The 23,543-nt window shown below is 36.6% G+C and overlaps 3 protein-coding genes across 3 annotated transcripts; 2 read left to right on the top strand and 1 right to left on the bottom strand.

The window, feature by feature from the left end:
* The first annotated feature begins 965 nt into the window (after positions 1-965).
* LOC104229213 (egg cell-secreted protein 1.4-like) lies at positions 966-1,334 on the top strand. Its single transcript, XM_009781801.2, has one exon. The coding sequence runs from the start codon at positions 966-968 to the stop codon at positions 1,332-1,334; it is 369 nt and encodes a 122-aa protein (XP_009780103.1).
* An 18,727-nt stretch (positions 1,335-20,061) lies between these two features.
* LOC104218027 (egg cell-secreted protein 1.1) lies at positions 20,062-20,507 on the top strand. The gene has a single exon (XM_009768422.2). It carries the CDS (start codon positions 20,091-20,093, stop codon positions 20,487-20,489), a length of 399 nt encoding a protein of 132 aa, XP_009766724.1. The 5' UTR covers positions 20,062-20,090; the 3' UTR covers positions 20,490-20,507.
* Positions 20,508-21,132: 625 nt separating this feature from the next.
* Positions 21,133-22,340, bottom strand: LOC104218029 (cell wall protein DAN4-like). The gene has a single exon (XM_009768423.1). It carries the CDS (start codon positions 22,305-22,307, stop codon positions 21,231-21,233), a length of 1,077 nt encoding a protein of 358 aa, XP_009766725.1. The 5' UTR covers positions 22,308-22,340; the 3' UTR covers positions 21,133-21,230.
* Positions 22,341-23,543: the final 1,203 nt, after the last annotated feature.

Below are 23,543 nucleotides of genomic sequence, written 5' to 3'. Positions count from 1 at the left end.
TTTTGATCTATAGGAATTTGTTTGTTGTTCAATAATGGGCTATAAGCCCAATAAGACTTTGGGGCTAGCTTGATGAAAGCCCAACAATCTAATTGATGAGAGCCCACATTTTATAAAATTACCTAAATAGCCGTTAACCCAACCACTTAAACTAAAAATAATCGATGAATGTATAATTTATGTATAATATATGTAATCATATATAATTTATATATACCGGCTAAAAAAATTAGCTCTGCATTCAGTAGGCTTTTTATGTAAAAATTTCAAAATTTTATATACTCCCTCCGTTCTCTTTTAGTTGTCAAGTATTCTAAAAATTAATTTTCATTTTTACTTATCACTTTTCGCATCAAGAGAAAAATAATTTATATTTTCTATTTTGCCCTTAGCATTAATTACTCATTCCAAACTATTTTCCAAATCCATTATGACTATACACCAATTAATGTGTGTATCATGGTAAATTATGCACTTTATTTTTTATTTTTTAAAGGGTGTGCAAAGTCAATAGTGAACAAGTAAAAATGAACTGAGGGAGTATATTTTTTTTTGTATACTTCCTAACATATGTAATCCCCCAACTAGAGGAAATATCACCCTTTAACACGCACTTGTTAAACAAACACAAAACACAAGCACTTGAGGCAAAATAGGATGTCTTAGGTCATTACCGAGTAATAGGACTTCTCATTCAATGTTTACTTAATTATAGCATCCCATAATCTTCTTCCATGGCTTTTGGGTGCGACGCAATTACACCAAATAATACATAAGTTTCAAAATGTCATTTACTCAAAGAGTCCTCTCCTCTCCCCCGAAACCCCTATAAAATCCCCTATTTTACATCCAACATTATATTCCTCATATTTTCCTTCTGAAAAATATAATACACATCCATTAATTCATTTTTTTTCAACAATGGCTTTGAAATATTGCAGTGTCTTCTTAATCATACTTGTTCAATGACAGGTTTAAGCCCAGTTAAATCAGCTAGAGAAAGACCAATACTAGCAAGACTTGACCAAGCAGATGAAGGAAGTATACTAGAGTGTTGGAATGCACTTGGGGAGATAAAATCTTGCACAAATGAAATAGTTGCTTATTTCACAATTGGCACAATTGATATTGACTTACCTTGTTGTCAAGCCATTTCTGTCATTACACATCATTGTTGGCCTGCTATGCTTAGTACCCTTGGGTTCACTCCTGAACAAACAAATATTTTGAGAGGTTATTGTGATGCTTCTAATTCTGCAACTACTAATGTTTCTTCTAATTCTAGTTCTGCTCCTTCTCCATTGGTGCTGCCTTTGGACATAAAGAGTGATTAGGGAGTCTCAAATTAAGGACCATGTTCTTACCATGGTTTGGATGCCAATGAGTTTTCTGTAGTTTTGTTGAGAAAATCTTGTATTTTTCCCTAGCTCCAATATATTATGGCTGTTAATTAATTATGTGAAATTATGGTGCTATCTCGTTTTTCACAATAAATTTGGTTTACTATCTCGGAGATAAAAATGTAGTAACTGATAAAATTTGATATGCACGTCTTGCCTCGTGTCTTTCTTATCAATCATCGAATTTGTCATTTTTCAAATACTCCAATGTTACTCAGAAATTCATTTACACCCACTGTTGGTGTAGTAAAAAAAAGTATGCTATTACCATAATCTAACCTGCAGATATAAAATATTATTTGTCTTATTTTTTGCGGGTTGGCTTCTTTTATTATTTTATTTATTATGAATAAGAAGTTACTTATAATTACTTTTCTAACTTGAAAGAGTGAGCTTTTTGCACACTCAATATTTAGAAGGTAAAACACATGTTAGTTATACTACAAGTACTAATTACACCCTCTTAGAGTAAAAAGGTATACAGACCAACCATCGGCAAGTGAAGACAATTCCAACATGCACCAATTTGCCCCAACAATTGGAAACTAAAGATTATGATACAATTGAAGACGACGATAACAACAACGGCCCAGTGTAATCTCACTAGTGCGGTCTGGGGAGGATAATGTGTACGCATACTTTATTCTTTCCGGAAGGGCAGAGAGGCTGTTTTCGGGAGACCCTCAGCTCAAGAAGGTAAAAAGAGACGATATATTAATACCATCATAAAATCATAGAAAAAATAACAGCATCATAAGAAACACGAAATAGATGGAAAGTACAACAATAACCATTTGACTCAAAAGATATCGAAACCTTTTTGAACAAATCAATCAAAAAAAGTGAAGGGGTAATCTTAGTCAGACTTAATAAATTCTAGATCAAAGAGCTAATAGTATAGATAATACATAGGGTGAAAGAAATATAGTCGATCTTTATTGAAATTCAACATTGTGACTCCCATCGATCGATGGAGGAAATATCTTTACATGTTCTTCTGTAGATTACTTCTTTGATTAAAAGAAAAGAGCTTGTAAGAGAGAAAAGGGGAGGAGACCGCCCCTTTTCAGGAGTTTTTTCCACTATATATAGTCGGGCATCCTTGCCATTTACTTGGTCCGACGTTCTCTCGCACCAGGTGTGCCTTGGTCGTTCTTTTACACATTGCTCCTTATGGCTCGACGGGTGTCGAGAACGAGATGTAGAGTGGGCTATGTTATATTTTACTACCCGGCCACTTAGACAGGACGTTGGTTAGCTTGGCTGTGACAGTCAGATTTTGACCAATACAGCTAGTCCCTCCATCTGTCGGGGTCGTTCCCTGTCGGGCCCGGCAGACGGATCATGATTGCTATGAATTCGGACGAAATCTGACTTCTCGTTCCTTAGTCACGTTACTTGGGTTTTAGGTTTGGTGGCGACGTTATTTCGATACCCGTGAATCGTTGTGTCTGTTTCGGAGCCGAAATGTCGTTTGGCATCGAAGCGTTATTTCGTGGTTACCGCCATTATGACACACGTTCCTGGGGAATTGAAACATTTTGTGCCCTATCAGGTTCGATTAGCGACTCTTGGGTTTCGTGCTCAGGGAATTTATGTCTCTTATAAATAGAAGGAACTTATCGTTCGATTGACACACATCTTTGCCTTTTACTTGAAAGAATTATGCAAATATACTTTTTTCCCGACATTCCAAGCTTTCGTTTGCCCATAGTTGACTGAAAATTTTCATCCTTTCTTTTCGTTGTCTTTTTGCCGCATCTTCTGGACAAAATGGCTGGTGATTTCTCTCGCACAGATCTCCCTATCACAATTCCGGTACCGGAAAATGCTGCTCAGGCCACTGGAGGGGCAGATGCGGTGGAAGACGAGGAAGTCCCGTCGATAGTTGAGATTTCGCCTCGCCCTGGGAGAGAATTGACTGACTTCAATAGTCGTGTCGGGGCGGAGCCGGAGCCTGTCCCTTCTGTTATGAGAGAAGAAGGCATTGCAGAATTGAAAACCAGATGGGGGATCCCCGGCTACGTCGACATGCGGCCGGCGGTATGAAACGATATAGTTCATTTTGACCGTCCTGGGTACTGTGTCTTTTACGCCTACCCCTTCCTTGTTGGGTACACACTTCCTCTCCCTCTCCTGGTGGTAGACTTCTGCCATTTTTATGAGGTATACCTCTCCCAACTGTCACCGTACCTATACAAGTTGTTCCTTATGTTGCTCAAGTTTGCAGAACTCACCGGTCGTGAGGTCACTTTGGATCATCTGCTCAGTATCTTCGCCCTTCAACTTATCTAGTGGTGAAAATGGACGGCAGGACTAACCGTCGTTTTTATGAGAATTATTTATATGTGCGAACTGAGCACATTGTGGCAGATCCGACGGGATTCCCTGAGAAATGGAACTTTGCACGTAAGTCTCATGTTTCTAGTTGGAGATATACCCGACCGTTTTACGTCACAGTACTAAACCCTGTTATGTCCTTGCAGGTGAGAAATTACTGCCTCCACCTGTCAAAAATATCCGTGAGTCAACGAACGTTATTCTCCCTCATACGGCAGGGGTCCGCACGTGGGCGGCCTTTTATGACAAGTATGGGCGCAGGCCCCTTTCTGGTAAGATGTCGTTTCCGTTCATCGTTTTTCTCTTTTCCCTCTTTGTATTTAATTCCTTATGTGTTGCTCGTTGGTGTCAGGGAGAGTGCGGAGAGTGAGGGCTCCCCCATTAGCTTTCTGGCAGCCAGCCTCATCTACTCGCCTTATCGCGGTACCCACCGCCAGGCCTTCATCGAGGGATGCTTCAGTTGAGTCTGCGACCGTGGTTACTCCCGCGAGGTCCGCTTCTTAGGCCGAAGTTCTAACCCGTGTCACTCGCCCGACGGGTGAATCTTCACCTACTGGGGAAGAAGAAGGGCCATCAAAAAGACGGCGAGTGGAGTTTAAGACAGCGCCCCAACAGTGATTCATCTAGACGACTCTCCTACGACAGGATCTGGAGAAGGGGTTGTCATGGCTCCCCCCGTAGGGACGGAACCAGCCGTTGCCTCGGCTCAATCAGAGATTCCCACCATTGTCAGTGGTCAGCAACCTGTCGTGGCAGAAGGTTAGACTTCTAGGGCCACCATTGTAATTTCGGACGTACCCTCGTCCTCCGTAGTTGGTCGTGCTTCCTCTTCAGTTGCTAAAAGAGGAAAAGGCGTGGTGGTCGATGATTATAAATCCGAATCGGACCTCGACCCCGATGATGTCAGGATGTTTGAGGAGGGCCTTACTCACTTGGTGGTTCGTGCGAGAGGCTCGTCCCGTATTCTTAAGATCCCTTCGGATGTCAATCTCTTGGGGGAAACGGAGGATATGGTGCTGCAGTTCAGCATGCTATGCTCCACAGTCGAGAACGCGGCCCTTCGGACCGTTCTCGATGCTGACTTGATGGACGAGGTGGCCGCTATGGTCTTAAGGGTATGTTACGCTTACTTTCATTTTCCTTCATCTTTCTTGATGATAAGATTCTAACCCGTCCTTTCATTTTTTTAGACGTACATGGTGGAAGTGGAGAGCATTCGCATGGCCAACATTCGGGCCAAGATTTTCTTGAAGATGTTGGAGAAATATCGTCGCTACCGTAACAAGTGTCGTGAGATGCATGAGCGGCTGAAGGAAAACCCCGGTAATCGGGCTCTTGGTTAGGAGTTAGAGAAAAGGGACCGGAAATTGATGCAGGCTATCTGCAGCAAGAGTGTGCTTGAGGAGCAACTTCGAATAAAGGAAGAGGAGCTCGAGTTGGTCAAGGGGGTTACCGCAGAGTGCGAGCATCTGCAGGAGAAATTGAGGTCAATGCAGTCGGAGATGGATCATAACTTGATCAAGGTCGAGGCACTGAGCGCGGAATGGATGGGGAAATTGGCTGGCTGGAGGACAAGGTTGCTGGGTTGGAGAGCATCGAGAGTGCTTGGTCCGCGACTTTGTCGAGGGCGGCGGCCCTAGAGAACACCATCCGCGTCGTCCAGTCCGAGCAGGAGTCGGAGAGAGCGACGACCACCCTTATGGAGGCAAGGCTTGAGGAGCGCATTAGCGAGATTAGCCGAGAGGCATCGGTTCTGGGAGATCGGGTCACAGCACTGGAGGTAGAAAATGAGCGATTGTTGGCTTAGATTGAATCTTCCTCCACCATTGTTCCCCGTCATATGCACGAGCTTTGGGTTTACGCCGAAGCCCGGTGGGATATATACAAGAGTTTGTGAGAGGCGGGTAATGCGACTGAGGTTGTATATGAAGAGGTGGGGGAGGCTCACGTTAATTGCAGATATGACGCGATGACGCTAGAAGCCAATGGGGGCGCAGACGCTGAAGGAGAACTTCACGGAGATGTCAGTGGAGAGGGTGGCGATGATGATGCAGAGTAGAGGGACAGTGATATTGATCTGTTTTCCGTTTGTTATTTTCTTTCCCATTTTTCGTTCGTAGTCGATTGTCGTAGTTCCTTTTTTTTGTGTTGCTGACTTGGGACTTATGTAATCCGCGACCATTTGCGTGGAGACTTTGTATAAAGAAGAATTTTTCATTGTTATTTGTCCTGTATTCTACCCTTGTTTTCGTTTCGCATGATTTCGGTGCGAGATAGATTTCTGCACAGCGAGTCCCAGATTTTTTGTAGTTTTTCTTTGGCGATGGCTTATGGTCTTAACAGATGTTCTCCGAAATATTAACTTGTCGTCATTCGATCGAGATCGAACTTTTCTTTTTGGCGAAGGCTCTTGGCCTTGAAGGGTGTTATTTTGAGTTTATCGAAATAGTAACCCGTCATCGTTCGATTGAGGTCGAACTCTTCTTTTTGGCAAAGGCCCTTGGCCTTAAAGGGTGTTATTTCGAACTTATAGAAATAGTAACCCATCGTCGTTCGATCGAGGTCGAACTCTTCTTTTTTGGTGAAGGCCCTTGGTCTTAAAGGGTGTTATTTCGAACTTATCGAAATAGTAACTCATTGTTGTTCGATCGAGGTAGAACTCTTCTTTTTAGAGAAGGCCCTTGGCCTTAGAGGGTGTTATTTCAAACTTATCGAAATAGTAACCCGTCATCGTTTGATCGTGGTCGAACTCTTCTTTTTGGCGAAGGCCCTTGGCCTTAAAGGGTGTTATTTCGAACTTATCAAAATAGTAATCCGTCATCGTTTGATCGAGGTCGAACTCTTCTTTTTAGCGAAGGCGCTTGGCCTTAAAAGGTGTTATTTCGAACTTATCGAAATAGTAACCCATCGTCATTCGATCGAGGTCACACTCTTCTTTTTGGCGAAGGCCCTTGGCCTTAAAGGGTGTTATTTCGAACTTATCGAAATAGTAACCCGTCGTCGTTCGATCAAGGTCGAACTCTTCTTTTTGGCGAAGGCCCTTGGCCTTAAAGAGTGTTATTTAAAGGAAATTGTCCTTAGCTAAATTCCGTAGCTAATATGCTCTTAGCTAAATTTTTGCTAGAAAATTATGTTATCCGTTGTTAATATAGCTAGGGATATTTGCTTGGCACTAATCCCTCGCAATCATTAGCTAGGACATGTGGTAGCTAAATTCCATGCAAACTTTGTTTGGTCAATGTTGACTTTGTTGAAGTCTAGCTAGGCTATTAGCTAGGGACTTATTCCATGCTAATATTTGCTACGACTAAGGTAGCTAAATTCCAAGCAAATTTTGTGTGGTGAGCGTTGATTTCATTACAACATGGCAAGGAATAGCCCTAGCTAAACTTACAAACGTTCTAGCTAGATTACTAGTAGGATTTTTGTCTATAGCTAATTTGGTAGCTAATTTGATAAATATCCTAGCCTATATTTTGTTAGGCTTAGGATATTTTCCAGGCTAAATCTAGCTAGGAATAATTCCTATGTTATAAATGATGAAATACGAATGTAATTTTCTACATAATTCGCCATGAGACGAAATAAGTAATTAAATACATTAATTTGAACGTAAGCATAATCATAGTACTATTAAACCTAGAACAACGAAGTATATATATGTCTATTGGTAAATAAAACATGTCTTAACTTAAATAATTAATAACATAAAGTCTACTATTCTAAGATGGGGGACAACCAGAGCCGCTTGGTGGTGGTTGAAAAGGTAAACCAAGCATCTCACGCACGACAGCACGAGCCGCAACTTTTACTTCTTCTTGCATATCCTCCCGAATATCTGCTTGCACTCATGCCAACATGTTCTCCATCCGTTGCTCCATTGAACGATCAAGAAGTTGTAATTTTTGGGACCAGGACCATAAATTCTTCCTTTTTTTGCGCCTCCAACTGTTTCAATCCAAGTTTTCAATAGTTGCTCATCTGGTATAGTTTTCAACAAATCCACAATAGTTTCTTCGCTAGTTTTTTCTCCTTCCTCATCTCCATTTGTTGCCATGTTTCTTTCCATCTTTTCATCACCTACTTCAAAACCTTCTTCATCCCTTGAAGTTGAAGTCTCACCTACCTTCTCCTTAATAATATCTGTAAATGTATTCTGAAAAGAATTATAGTAATTAGTTATTACATAGAATGGAAAAGTTACAAAGTTACATAGAATAGATTTGTGTGAAGCAGTCAGATTGTTTTGTAATGAAAGAACATTCTTGGGACAGAAGAAAAGGACCCCTGTAGGCATATCTAGCACATAATTGGTAGCTCTCTTGCAGCTTTAGTGTATACATTTACATGCACATAACTTATACAAGTGTGCATCTTCGTGTGTGTGTTCAGTTACCATACTCAAAAGAAAATTAATTACCATGTTTATGACTAAAAAAGGGTCATACTAATGTCTTAAGTTACATATCTAGTCAGATCACATTAAAAAAATGGTGTGATATACTAATATTAGTCACTAATAAGAGAACTTCCGTAGTAATCTATTGAATCTAACTCACTTTTAGTTATCCAAATAGTCACTGATCTTTTATTTCCGACTAGTTCAAGGACATTCATCCACTCATCATAAGGAAAACATGCATGTGACAATAAGTTTTCAGTAAAGATATGTAATTTCATGTACATCTCTGTTGAAGATCTTTGTCTTGATCACATAACCAAAACAAATAAAAACCTGAAGTTCACGTAATCATCTTGGATATCGTACCTGATTTCCTGGTTTCTAGGGGTTGTTATTGGTGATGTCCAGATATTATCCATTCTACACTGTAGTACTTGCTGGAAAGCCAAATAATGAACCTTAATGGACCAAGCTAACACTATTATGTAGTCAGTACCATACCTCACTTAAGATCCATTAAGCTGACACTATTGCAGTCAGTACCATACATCACTCAAGATCCTCTGTCCCGCTGTTTTGCATCGTAAGCTTAGTTCTAATAGTTTATATAAGCAGTTGCAATATTTTTTTATCCTAAGCCGAGGGTCTACCGCAAACAACCTCTGTATGGCAACATCACTCCACTTTGGCAAATCAGAGAAGAGATCACTCAAGTGCAGAATATGACCTCAGAGTTGTATGGTCGTTTGTATAAGTTCAGTTTATATATATATATATATATATATATGTATAAGTTTAGTTATATATATATATATATATAAACAGTGCCATTGGCAAGAAAGTTGTTTTTAACTTAACAAACTTATTTTTCAACAAGTACTTAAAATATAAATTGTTATCTTTCTGTCACAAGAATGTATATCATAGGCATCATAATAATAAGGCAAACAATAAGAAGATATCAAATTGCTGCTTCACAAGATATCAAAAGGCAGCTGACTTTATCTACATGTCTATCGTTTAAGTCTATCTAAATACCCTTCTAGTTCCATGCCCAGGCTTAACTTACTCTACGACTAAGGTTGTTATCATCCGTCACAACCAGAAACTGCCCCACTTCACCTAACAAGCTGCCTACTACTTTTCTTCCTAGCCTAGTATCATTATAGCAGATTTTTACACTCGCCAATGCTCACCAAAGAGACCATCAAGATTCTCAGAATCCAATAGTAGCCTAAAACTCCAGTTTCTTAACTCATTCAATAACTCCATGATTTCAACATTCCAATAACAACAACATCACTTGTAGATTAATAATCAATTGCCAACATAAGAAATCATGCCAAGGGATCAGGATACTTTCATATACATAAATATTTGAGAAAGGATATATGAAATGACATGTATAGAAGAAAATGATAGCTTGAACCACTTTCACTTTCTCAATTTGAGAAGTGTAAAATAAACAAAAAATCATGGATTAATCTACCTTTTAGAGCATATAAGTATTGTATATCCTGTATTTTGTTGTGTCTTCTTCATAGTTTGCGGTGACCAATCACTTTTGACTCATTCCTTTTAGAATATTCCTTGTATCTGCAGACCTAGAAACCTATTATTTCCGTTATTTGCTTTGTTAATACATTACATATCGTTTTATAGGTGATGCAGAAGTATATCGTCATATAGTAACTATCGTCTCTTTTCAGAAAAAATAAATTGAGTTATTACGACATAGAGTTTATGTTTAGATTCTAATTCCTGTTGGTCTTCCATTTCTTTCGGAAGAAATGTATCAAGTGGAAGTCTTAGAGCTAAGTTTCAGATGCTAAATTTCACTGGGCTTCCTTCCTCTGCAAAGAAAGGTATCAAGTGAATTTTAATTGTTTGACTTTGATTCAGACTTTGTTCAAGTATACAGTTTGCATCATTGTCTTTTATTTTTTTCATTACTTTAAATACTGAACTTCACTTGGACTTCTATTCCTCTGCAAAGAAGTGTATCAGATAAACTTATGTGTTTTAGACCTACATTTCGTTCAGGTTATACTTTCCATCATATTCTCTTATTTTTTCATTAGTTTAGATGCTAAATTTTCCTTGGGCTTATGAAGATGATAATGTGAATCCAACAAATAGAGTAGCTGATAACCAATTTATTGATAGTAAAGTGAAAGGAGCTGCTAACGGGGAAGCCTGTTGAGGATCAAAGTTATTCACAAAATAATGAGAACAACAATCAGAATGAAAATGTGGACCATGTATATTACAAAAGTAAAAAAAGGACAGTGTAATAAAATATTTCTCTAACACAGATAAAGGCAAAGACAAGATTGACAATTAAAAAGGAGAGAAAGTAGAAGACTCAGCAGGTGTTGCACTGAAGAAATGAGATAAAAACGTACCCACATCCTTTCTGACTTTCCACATATCCACTTCTTTTCATTTTTGGTTCTGTGAGTCTTCAGAAATAATTCATCATTACGGAGATCTTTCCCCGTTAGCTCCTTCTACAATCATTAAAAATATTGTTAATTAACATAACATATCACAGAATAAAATTAGACTAATACTAATTAATACTAAAAGATAAAAAAAATACATGTCTTCTTCTGTAGTCAGCAAATGGTTGATCCTCCGGTATGTAAGGAAGGACCTTCTCCATTATTAGATGACATTCTGTTCTTCGAGTTGATTTCTGATTTTTTTTAAAATTCTCAGAGTTCCAATATTGCATCAAAACATCCCAATGATCTTTAGCAATCCATCCCGGCATTTCTTTTGTTTTTGAAAATTTTCTTTTTGCTTTTCCCAAACTATCACTTAACGTTTCGCTCCCCACATGCTCAAAAGTCCTTCGAATAATAACTTTATCCTCACTAGGAAAAGAATAATTTTTTTGCAATTAGAAAGTAAACATTCAGTTTGGCATCGTTTATCAAGTTAAGTCAATTACGACAGTTAAGTATAAATACCTCGAAGTCATTGAACCATCTATCTCGTACATGCTCCGAAACTTTGCTCCAACAATGCCATGATCCAGAGAAGCTTTTTTAAAGGCTATTGTTACATTCCGAACAGCTTCATGTGGGCAAAATCTACAAAATGATTAATATAACATTTTATTGGAATAAAATTAAATGAAAATGAATTTAACCACAACTTGGATAATTAGATTTACTTACGTGTCTCCGTTTACTTTCAAAGATCTTATGCCATGAGTAGTATCTCGTCTTGCCAGTGGATTACTACTTCCATAAGATGCAAGTGTTTGTTCAGCAGAAACATCTTGAGAAGGAGTTTCTTGTTGAGAACCAACATACTGAGAAGAACGAGGTGCTTGTTGATGAACAATATTCAGAGAAGCAGGAGTTGCTTGTTGACCACCAACATTTTGAGAAGCAGAAGATGTTTGTTGAGCATGGACATCTTGAGACGAGATAATATTTTGGTTTGAACTAACCTGTTGAGATGTAGGGGTTGATGGTTCACTAATATTGGCATGAGAAGTATTCGATAGTTGTTGGTAGCCTTCTCTCCCTTTGTTAGACATGCCCCCACGAGCTCCCCAACTTAGCTTAGTGCCTCTTCCCCTTGTCATGCTTCCTGATCAAATAATGACAAGAAGAATAGAATAATAATAATAATAATACACTAGCGATACAGAACATATAAAATATAAAAATTTGACCATCCAAATATTTTGACCATCCAAATATTTTGCTAGAACAAGCATAACAGAACATATAAAATATAAAAATTTAACCATCCAAATATTTTGCAAGAACAAGCATAATAGAGACCTCTCTATTTGACCTTTTAGCAAAACAATTCACCTACTTTTTGCCTTTTAAATAGATCTTCTTCGATAAGATCTGATATTTTTCTGTCTTTTAGTGGGAGAGGGGTTTATAGTTTGCCTGTTACATTTTATGGATATTTTGAGATGATTATCACAATCTATGTTGCTCGGACTCTCCAAAAGTAATCTCGTATTCGTGTCGGATCCTTCAAAAATACACTAAATTTAGAGGATCCGATACACACCCAACAATATTTTTGAAGAGTTCAAATAACATAGATCACAATTTGGTGTCTATTTTGTTCACAAGATATGTTATGAGCGCGAATTGCGAATTCAGCTAGTAGCCTAGTACTAGGAAAATATAAGGTTTTGAAATACAAAATGTAGAGAATGATATCATAGATTTGAGTTTGGCGTAGCAGAAAAGTAAAACACTTTAATAACCACAAGAAATTTGCAGCTAAACAAGTCTAACGCAGATATTTGAAAGGGAAAAGTATCTAGAAAATCCAAAGGTAAGCTGTCCAGATAAAGTCAAGTTTGGTATCTGTTGAACTTTGACTGTAGCCAACATGAGGAGATTTTCAGAGTCATGGTTATCCATAATATTGCAAACACTTTAGTTACTAAAAGGCAGAAAAGCAGGACTCACAAGCAAGACTACAGTGGACGCTACAATTACAGTAGTACCTCACATGTAATATTTTGAAAGAAAATGTAACAGAAAGCACAACACTTATTATCCAGAAGAAATAGAATAATAAGGAACAAAGACTTAATTAGAGTACAAATAGAATTAGCTCTTGTAACATCCACTAACATTGCAATTACAGTAACCTGTTGCATGCTTGCTCGTGTAAATAAGTTGTATGTGTGGAACAACCGCTCAATATTTAGCACTCAGAATCTTAAAATCTCACATTCACTTAGTCTGCATGAACAAGACTCTCTGAGTTTGGAAAACAAATTAAAATCATACCTTTTTGCCTTTGGCACCTGAAATGGGTGCAAGTGTAGGTTCTGGAATGAAATGTGAAACAAGAGCAAAAAAGATAACACTTGCAAAAAACTGACCGACCAAAAGAACGATATGCTGAGCATAAGACCAACAGCAAATCCCTGCAAAATGGGAGAAAATATCCAGGCTTCTACTCGGGAGATAGATTATGATTTTAATCTGGTGGGGACCTAATGACAAAGTTTTCTTTTTATAGAGAGAATGGAGGGCCTCAAGAGCAGAACATATAGTCAGAGTGGAAAAGAGAGAGATTTCAAAAGAATATATATTAGTAAATTTTTAATTTGACTGAGAAACTTAAGTATCTGTACTTATAAATGGCATCAAGATGCAGAAAATATCAGCAATCACAATAAAGAACACAAACAAAAATATTGCAGTAAAAGTCATGTGTTATACTCAACACCTTGTTATCATTCAATGTCATTATTTTCACTATAATTTAGCTCAAATTTCAATCACTTTGTTCATCTTCATCAGATTCTTCTATCTCTTCATCACTTTCAATATCATCGATATCATGTGCTCTTTCGATTTCAGCAGTCTCTTTTTCAAAGTCATGTACTTCCAGCTCACCATTTTCATGAAGTAAATGGTCAAGATCATCAGTGACATTTGGAAGTACCGCGGGTAAATCCTCTTCTTCTTGGTACGGGATATTTGGAGAATCAATACGGCTTCTAGCTTTTATTTTGCACACTGCCCACCACTCAGCCCTATCTTTTTTTTACTGGGATATTCTGCAAAATATACTTGTTGTGCTTGTTCAGCCAACACAAAAGGTTCATAGGCATAGCTCGAGAAACTTTTCTTATGATTGATATCGATTAGACCATAATGATTATGGACCTTCAGCCCTCGGCCCATTGTTGGATCAAACCAATCACATTTGAACAATACGAGAGTAATTCTTTTCTTTGTCGAATTAGAATACTCTAGTTGTATCACCTCAACGAGCAATCCATAGTAGTCACTTTCATAGTCACTCCAACTTGTTCCTTTGATGCACACACCATTATTCATAGTTGTTTTGTTAGAGCCGTATGTAAAAGTGTCAAACTTATAGCCATTCGTAAAATACTGAGGCCATGTTTGCACCCACCTATAAGGACCAGAAGCTAAGTCTTTCAATCACTCATCAGTTATGTTATTAGCTGCATTAAGAACTTATTAATAAAACAATAAATCAATAGTATGTTTTATTAAATATAAATTTTAAGCCAAGACAAATAAAGACTACGAATTCTTTTATTTAATTGTAATTTACTCACATAAGCTTCAAACCACTTGGCAAATTTACTATTTGTCTCTTTCTCAATTTGCTCGAGGCTAATATTTTCTGAATCCCTTCTTAATTCAGCTTAAAAAATACTACAAGAGTAATAAAATTTTAGTTATGCTAGCCCTTTCATGCAACATATATATATGTATGCACTAAATAGGTAAAAAAATTAACTTACTGGACGAATTATTGAACCTCCTCACAATTTAACAGAACATATAAACGTGCCACATCCCACTCATCATCAGTCAGACACTGACCATCTTTCCCACCATTTGCACGTCCTGGATGCAAAAAGATGGACAAACAACCATCAGGTGCATCAACTTCATCTTCATCATCATTTCGAGTAACTTTGTTTAGCCTAGTTTGCACGTTAGGCTGGAAATAATAGGAACTGAAAGTTGAAATTTCTTGAATGATATAATCTTCACATATTGATCCCTCGACACGAGCTCTATTTTTCGCCTTCTTTTTGTAATTGTGTAGCTCCCTATAATTAAAATATAGTTTAGTGTGTTTTTAAGTAAATAAATTAATTATCTAATCAAAGATTAAGTTTAGACTTTTACCGCTTAAAAGGATACATCCACCGAAACTGAACTGGACCACCAACTATTGCTTCATATGCTAAATGAATCGGCAGATGTTCCATGGGATCAAAGAAACCAGGAGGAAATATTTTTTCTATCTTGCAAATTGTAATCTTTATGCTTTCTTCAAGTTTTTGTAGATCTTCTACTTTTAAAACAGTTGCACATAAACCTTTAAAAATAAGCTGATCTCTGTTAATGCATTCCAAATTGGCTCAGGCAAAAAATCTTGAAATGTAATTGGTAGCAACCTTTCTAGAAATACATGACAATCATGGCTCTTCATCCTTGATAATTTATAATCTTCCATGTCTACACATCTAGACAAATTGGAGGCATAACCATCTGGAAACCTCAAACTTTTCACCCATTCACATATTAACTTTCTTTGTTATTTTGTTAGTGAGTATGCTGCCTTTGGCTTCAAAAGTTTCCCTTGATGCTCCTTCAATTCAAGCTCTGGACGATTGCAATAAGTCTGCACATCCATTCTAGCTTTTAAATTGTCCTTCGTTTTATCTTTTACATCCATTACTGTGTTAAATATATTATCAAACACGTTTTTCTCGATATGCATCACATCGAGATTATGCCGAAGAATATTAGTGTGCCAATATGGTAATTCCCAGAAAATACTTTGTTTTGTCCAATTATGCTGATCCCAAATCTTGGCAACTTATCCGAGGTGCAATTATCGAAAATCTTTGGCAAGTCACGCACGTTGTTCCAAACGTCTTCACTAGACAACCTAGGAGAAGGAGCAGAGTGCTCAACTCTTCCTTTTAAAAATAATTTTTTATCCCTACGAAATGAATGATCTACTGGCAAAAATTGACGATGACAATTAAAAAATGAAGCCTTTCTTCCATCTTTTAAATGAAATGCCTTACTTTTTCCCATACAACAAGGGCAAGCCAAATGACCGTGGGTGCTCCAGCCAGACAATATTCCATAAGCTGGAAAATCATTGATAGTCCACATAAGTGCAGTTCACATTTGAAAATTTTGTTTCTTATAAGAGTCATAAGTCTCAGCCCCGTCAACCCATAATTGCTTCAATTTATCAATGTGAGGTTGTAAGTATAAGTCTATATTCTTCCCTGGGCTTTTTGGACCAGGAATGAGAAGTCTTAAGAACATATACTGGCTACTCATGCACATTCCGGGTGGAAGATTGTATGGTGTGATGATTACTGGCCAACAAGAATAAGGATGAGACATCTGCCCATACGGACTAAACCCATCAGCTGCAAGTCCAAGCCTAATAATTCGAGGCTCAACTGCAAATTCAGGATGGCATTGATCAAACTTTTTCCATGCCTCTCCATCACTTGGATGACTCATTACCCCAGGTTCTCGACGAGATTTCTGGTGCCATATCATATGTTCAGCAGTCTTTGTTGACATATATAACCTTTGTAATCTCGGAGTTATAGGAAAGTAGCGTAGTACTTTATATGGAACATCCTTTTGCCTTTCACTGCCTCCTCTCTTAGGCTTATAACGTGGTTGACCACACTTTGGACAATTTATTTTGTCTTTGTTATCCTTGTAATATAGGATACAACCCGTCTCGCATACATCTATCTTTTCATATCCTAGCCCAAGTTTGGCAACCATTTGTTTAGTTCTATAGTAATCATTAGGTAACTTAGCATCTTCGGGTAAGATCTCCTTCAGACAATGACAAAATACTATTTTCAGTAATAATATATTAGTTAGTTAATATTCAAAATAAATGAGTAAAAATTTATCCGCACCGAGTATTTACACCCGACTAATAAATATTTGACAAATGGCAATGTATTTAACTATAACTATTAGTGAATAACTATAGTTAACTATCATCTATTTTGTAATTTTAACTAACAATATAAAATAATCAACATCCAACGGTAACTAAATGTCGGCAACTTATTTACATGCGACTTTTGTTATATTTTTGTTCTTTCTGTTGTGCTTTTGAAATCTTGATGCATACCCAGTTATCCACATCATCTTGTTCCAGTAGTTAAAAACTTCCCCTAGAAATATTAAATCTCATAAAACTCCTATGCCACTAAACTCTATCGTTACCAGAATGAACATGAATTTACGTCCATCCTAAGATTAGTTAATTTGAACTTATCATCATATTAATTTATCATACTTCTATTTCATTTTCAATATCATAACGTCAACTTAGTTAAGAATATGATATGTGATAGGTAACCAATGTTCTACCTGAATATAATAACCAAAAAATTTGCAATAATGAATTTGTTTTTTCTAAGATGAGAATGTGTGCAACTAGTAGTTAAAAGGATAAAATCATTTAAATCGGGAAATTTTTCTAGCAAAAAACTTAAGGTACATCTTCATTCACAAACTCAACAAGCGATATAAAGAAGTCAAGGGCGCAACTTTGATTATGTAATTGGCCGTTTAATTTAGCTAACAAAGCATCCAAGGGTTTCCTAAAAAGTTTTATTAGTCTATAAAAGTAATCAAGGATTTTCTTAAATGTGTAAATTACACCGTCAAAATTTAAAAGATAAGCTTCTTTTCCCAAATGTTTCAAATACTAGTACTAAATCATTCTACATGAAAAATTCCAACCAAGTAGTAGTTTTGGAATTACGGCTTTTGATTGCAATCAATAAATAATAAACTGAAGAAAGAATGACCCAAAGCTTCAGAATATACCAAAACGCTAGAAGAAGAACAAACGTTGACGGCAACCTAACGATTGTAAATGTTAGGCTAATGACTTCGCTTCTTTTTTGTTTTTTATTTTTTTCTTTATTTAAAATATGCCTCTAGACCTTAGTTTGTCTTGTGTGGTTAATTTAACTAAACCGGTGTAGATACCTAGTGCGGGTAAGTTTTTTACCAAGTAAATGAGATCCAAACCTTCTTATATTATTAGTTCACCAATTTAAACAAATTAACAACACCACAAATAGCAAATTGAGAAGGATTCAGAATCACTGTTTAATTAAGAGAAAAATCACTTCAAGACAACTAGTAGAGGTTGAATTTGTTTTCTATTAGACACATGTTTTTAAGTGAAATTTACTATTTCACCTCAGTTTTGTTTGCTATTAAACCTACAAAGGGCATATAAACTTTTTTTCTTTCCAATCATATACAAAAGTATAATATTATATTAATTTTATTCTTCTTCACTTATCATGTTGCCCTCGTCTAAAATAATTTTACTTGATTTACAATAGTAACAATAAATCTTCATTACTTTCCTCTCAAGCCCGAAAATAGTTGTTCAATAAAAATATAAGGATAACAATTTTATAAACAACAAATACCAAACAAAACATATAAGTAGAAACATTTTAAAACATTACTGAAAGTTCAATTTCTATATCAAGGTAGGAACACATGCAAATCGTTGGGGAAATTGCCCTCTCTTAATTCCATAGTTAACACAAATTAAACAATGACAAGAGTTCCTGGTGCAAGAAAGGTACTGATGAACACTCACAATCTTCCACAGGTTTGGATTCATTGAATTTTGATGATATTTTGTTAATCAGTATCTTGCTAAAATGAAAAAATTAAATTAAAAGTGATAATTACAGAACAAATTAAACACTCACAACAAACCTCTTTGCACAAATACTTTAGGTATAAGAGAAATTCTTACCTTCACGGAAGCTTACAAGCGGCAACGATAATATGAGTTCTTCCTCCACTGAATTGGAAGATGATAGTTGAGGATTTATAAAGATGAAGAGACGTGGAAGAGTGCGTGGGTGTTTAGCGGATTTAAAGGAATTGAGATACTGTAATTCTACTAAAATAAGATTACTAAGGATTATAACTTTTAAACCTATCTTTACAAATTTAAGGAAACAGCTGCCTTTAGTTTAGGGATTTCAACCAAAAGTCCAACTAAAATAAGATTACTAAGGATTTTAACTATTAAGCCTATCTTTACAAATTTAAGGAAACGGCTGCCTTTAGTTTAGGGATTTCAACCAAAAGTCCAAAGACCGTAATTAAACTTTTATAATAATAATAATTTGATAGAGACTAGCTTGGATTCATTGCTACTTTGCTAGCTAAACAACCAAAATTGACAAAAAAAGATTAGCGCCATATTTAACTTCCCGCTAAAAGGAAACATTTGTAGCTACTTTTTAGCTAGGGATTAGCCACAGAATGTAATCCTAGCTAAAAGACAAATCTTCCGCAAAATTTTTAGCGCCAAAATAGGATTTCCGCTGATATTTGGCTATAGATTAGCTAAGGAGACTTTCCTAGCTAGTGCATTGCTAGGGATGCGCTACGGACTGTGTCCCTAGCTAAACTACGCTCTTTTTGGAAAAATAAATTTAGCGCCAAATTAGAATTCCCGCTAAATATTAGCTATAAATTTGGCTAGGAAAAAACTGTAGCTATTATTTAGCAAGGAATAGTCCTAGTTGATTCCTAGCTATTTTGTGACTATATTTTTAATCGAAAAAATTCGCATGGAAATCGGACTTTTCTAGCTACATGCGTAGATGCTTATATTAGCTAGGGAACTGAAGTCCCACGCTAATTTCCCATGCTAATGGCCTGTTCTCTTGTAGTGATATAGCTATATATGCGAGCTAGGGTGGAGTGATGCTTTACTTCATCTATATATTCATACTATAAAAAAAAAATTATTCACAAAAAAAAGAAAGAAAAAATGACATGCACAATTTCAACGACAGTTATGTCGGTGTCTCCAAGTAAGCTAGCTCATACATACGTTTTAAACATTTGATACTGAAAAGTCTAATTTGATTAAACAGTGTACGCCATAATACATGAACCACGATATATATCTTATTAATTGATCAAATAGCCATTACTACAAATTGTAATTAAATCAAGTAAACATAATGCTATTGGTTAATTAATAGACTAAGAATAAATACATTTTCAGTAGTTATTATCAGAACTAACGAAAAACCCTTCAGACGCCATTATTTAATAAGTGGACAATTAATCGTATCCCATTCTATTTTATTTCATTATAAACATTAATCAATTATTACCCCGTATCAGTTGTACAAAAGACTTAATGTATTTGTTTCTTTTCCATATTAATTTCATAACTCTTCACCTTCCGATCCCCATAAATTCCGAAAATTCTTCTTCACAAATCACACACACACACACATATATATATATATATAACAGCTCCCACAATTCCTTTCTCCTACGATCATCACACGAATATATCCCACTCCTTAGTTATATACTGTAACTTATACAAACATGAAGAGTCTCACGGTCTTTAAAGTTGTACTACTACTTACCCTATTTTCATGGATCAATATTCTTCAAGCTAGACCTTCAACCACTAATAAATCTGCTTCTTGTACAACTCTTTTGGCACGTTTAAAGGTAGAAGACGAAGAAGGTTCGTCGCAGTGTTGGGACTCATTGTTGGAGCTCCAAACATGCACCGGGGAGATCGTGCTTTTCTTCATTAATGGTGAAACCTACCTCGGACCCGACTGTTGTGGTGCCATACGAACTATTGAACGCCAGTGTTGGCCGTCCATGCTTGGATCCATTGGTTTCACATCCGAAGAAAGAGATATTCTACATGGATATTGTGATGCTAGTGAGTCTTGTTCAACCCCAGAGATACCATCTCCTTTGGCTCGATAATCAATTAATTTTAATGTTGCAAAACAAAAATGAAGGGTTTTTTATCTATCACAAGTATTATGAAAGATTAATATATAAAGCTTTAACATGCTTGATGCTTGAGTTTATTCCACATTTTTTCTCTTGTCATGTTACTTTGTTTACTTACGAAAGCTAATGGGGTAGTTTATGACCATTAGCTTACTTGGTCATAAACTCTTAATTATATGATTATTCCTGCTTGTATAATTGAAGCAAAATTGTGGAATTATACATTGAGTTTCAATAAGATCGCTCATTAATAAATTTGATAAATATATATAAACAAAATGGAATGGGATTAACGAGAGGAAATAAGTGGTTCGCGGTATACTTAACAAGTTTGCTTTCTTCGTTATTTTTCACATAATGAGAAGAAACGAATATAGTCAAAGATTAATTTGAAAAAGAATATAAACTTCCATTAATTAGTTTTTTTTATTAAGAAAAAAGATGTTTCAGCGAAGAGGATTAAGTGGATCTTTGTTCATTTTCATTTTGTACAGAATTCCCAAATAAATAGAAGATAAGAAGTGAGAGAATAGAGTGATTTCTGATCTCCAAATACAAAAATGAGAATTTTCACAACAATTACCTATCGATTTCATTGATATTCAATCGGGAATTCACATTTTCTACATTTTCACTAATTTTCACTTCTGTTGCAACATTCATAGAAGACACATTTGCCCCAGAAGAAAGCTGAGATTTACAGTAATGCCCCTAGAAATCATCATCACTGCGACTACCATCATAGCTACGCCGGAAACTGTAATTACTCCTCCAAATCCGGCGATACTGCAGTCTCCGTTGCTTCCTCATAATTCTCGAAAATCCTCCAATCTTCGCCGCCGGCAACGACGCTTTCTTAGGCGTCGCCGCCGCAGAATTCCCTCCAGTTTGAGAACCAATGAATTCCCCCATCTCCGGAGCAAAGAATCCTTTCCCCATATGGCTGAGAGTGTCCTCATACATATTAAACCCAGTCAGAAGAATCCCATCTAACCCATGAACAACAAATTTTGACCCGAGATAAAGATCCGGATCCGAAACCCGAACCCCATCAACTGTAACAAAAACGTCGTCGCTCTTGCTCTTCCCGACTAGGATGCTGTAATGGAGCAAAAGGGTCTCGAGATAAGGAGAAGTGAGGTTACGGAGTTGGGTGATGGTGAGTCGGCGAGAAGGGATGACGTGGCACATGAGTGCGGCCACGTAAGCATCGGCGTCGGAGGCCATATCGAGGGTGTAAAGGAAATGGTCTTTTGGAGCGAAGATAGTGAATGCCGATGAAGTGTCGGCGACTGTGGAGAGCATTTGTAATTGGACGTCGGAGGTGTCGATAGCGTTGCTGAAGAGAGGGTAACCGCGATACCTTAAGGCTGCGAGGAGGGTGTCCAGTTCTTGTGGGGTAATGCTATTGTTTTTATAGGTGGTTCTTGTGGTGGGTTTTGTGGAGTTGATGGCAGTGACGGTGGTTTTGGTGGTGGGTTTTGTAGAGTTGACGGCAGTGGCAGTGGTGTTGGTGATGGGTATTCTGGAGTTACCGGCGGTGGCAGTGGTATTTGTAGTGGGTATTTTGGAGTTGATGCCGGTGGTGGAGGTGTTAGCGTTGTTGGTGGATATTGAGGAGTTGACGGCAGTAGCGGTGGGGGTAGTGTTGGTGTTGGTGGTGGGTAATGTGGAGTTGATGGCGGTGGAAGTGGCTTTGGTGGTGGGGCTTGTGAAGTTGACGGCGGCGTTGGTGGTGGAGATGATGGAGAGGATGAGGAACAGAGTGAGGAGCGATGAGTTAGCCATGAGAGAAGGTTTTTGGTTTGGCGGTTTTTTCTGTTTTCGATGCAGTTGAAATTTTAATGAGGGGAATTGTAAGGTGTGGAGCGTGTATTTGTACACAATTTATCCAGTGGATCGTGGCCGTTAAATTATTGTAACAGTGTGGAAGTATTGATTTTCTTTTTCTTTCTTAAACTAGTGTTAGAACCCGGGCAGATGCATGGATAATTTGACGGAATATTAATCTTATAAAATTATGATCTAATATATTATATTATTTTAATAAATATTAGTTACTATTATACTATGTAATGTAGTGTACGTATATATAATAAAATCTATAAAAATCAAAGGATACAAAGCATTATAGTAATCAAATAAATTATTTATTCATTATTTATTTTTTATTAAATTAGTAAGTACTTAGTACTATACATTTACTAATGTAATTTTTTATTAATTTGTCAATTGGCTTAATATGTTGATACTACTTCTCTTCTAATAGAACATACGTATATATTTTCTTATTCTGAATATATATATTTTTATACTTATGTTATACTGCTTAAATTTCTTCAATTGTCTAAATTTATCAATAATTTTCTTGAGTGTTATTTATTTATATTTTGTTTATTAATTAATTCAAAATATAAATATTATAAAATCATCTTTATCTACCTCTTTTTCTGCATTCATTTATACTATAATATTTGGTTAGTTTTCTCATTTTATATTTACTGAAAATTTAAATAATATATTTTTTTACCAAATTCTAATTATGAATTCATCAAAAGTATAAAGAGATAAGCCTTTTTATTATTTTTTATGAGTACTTATTGATGATAGGCTATAATTACGTATTTTAGTTGCTTATTACACTCTAATTTATTGCACTTTAATTGAGTTTGAGCTTTAATCGCTAGTGTTTTGCACTAATTGTGTGTTTTATGCCTTGTAGGAGTGATTCCGAGCTATGTAGATGTTATGGAATGAATTCAAGTGATTTGGAGCTTTGAAGTATGAGTAAACGCCCAAGGAATTAAGTCGGGATCGTGTTGGGGATCAACGGATGATAGTTAAGAACGAACGAAGAATCGAGTAGCATATTACGCACTATCTAATAAAATACACACAACTTTTCACTCAGAACTCCATTTGGGCTCCACAATGTATGGTTGGAAAGATAATTCAAAGGGATACAACTTTTATGTTTTACATTTTTCCAAATTCCAAACAGTCCGCGGTCAGATCTGTGGTCGC

The sequence above is a fragment of the Nicotiana sylvestris genome, chromosome 5 (assembly GCF_000393655.2).
Source record: "Nicotiana sylvestris chromosome 5, ASM39365v2, whole genome shotgun sequence".
NCBI classification, from domain to species: domain Eukaryota; kingdom Viridiplantae; phylum Streptophyta; class Magnoliopsida; order Solanales; family Solanaceae; genus Nicotiana; species Nicotiana sylvestris.
The sequence above is the reverse complement of the archived record's forward strand: the minus strand, read 5'-3'. Positions and strand labels throughout refer to the sequence as shown.

Excerpts from the sequence above, each read along its gene's own strand:
- LOC104229213 (XM_009781801.2), top strand. The coding sequence starts at position 966 with ATGACAGGTTTAAGCCCAGTTAAATCAGCTAGAGAAAGACCAATACTA.
- LOC104218027 (XM_009768422.2), top strand. The coding sequence starts at position 20,091 with ATGAAGAGTCTCACGGTCTTTAAAGTTGTACTACTACTTACCCTATTT.
- LOC104218029 (XM_009768423.1), bottom strand. The coding sequence starts at position 22,307 with ATGGCTAACTCATCGCTCCTCACTCTGTTCCTCATCCTCTCCATCATC.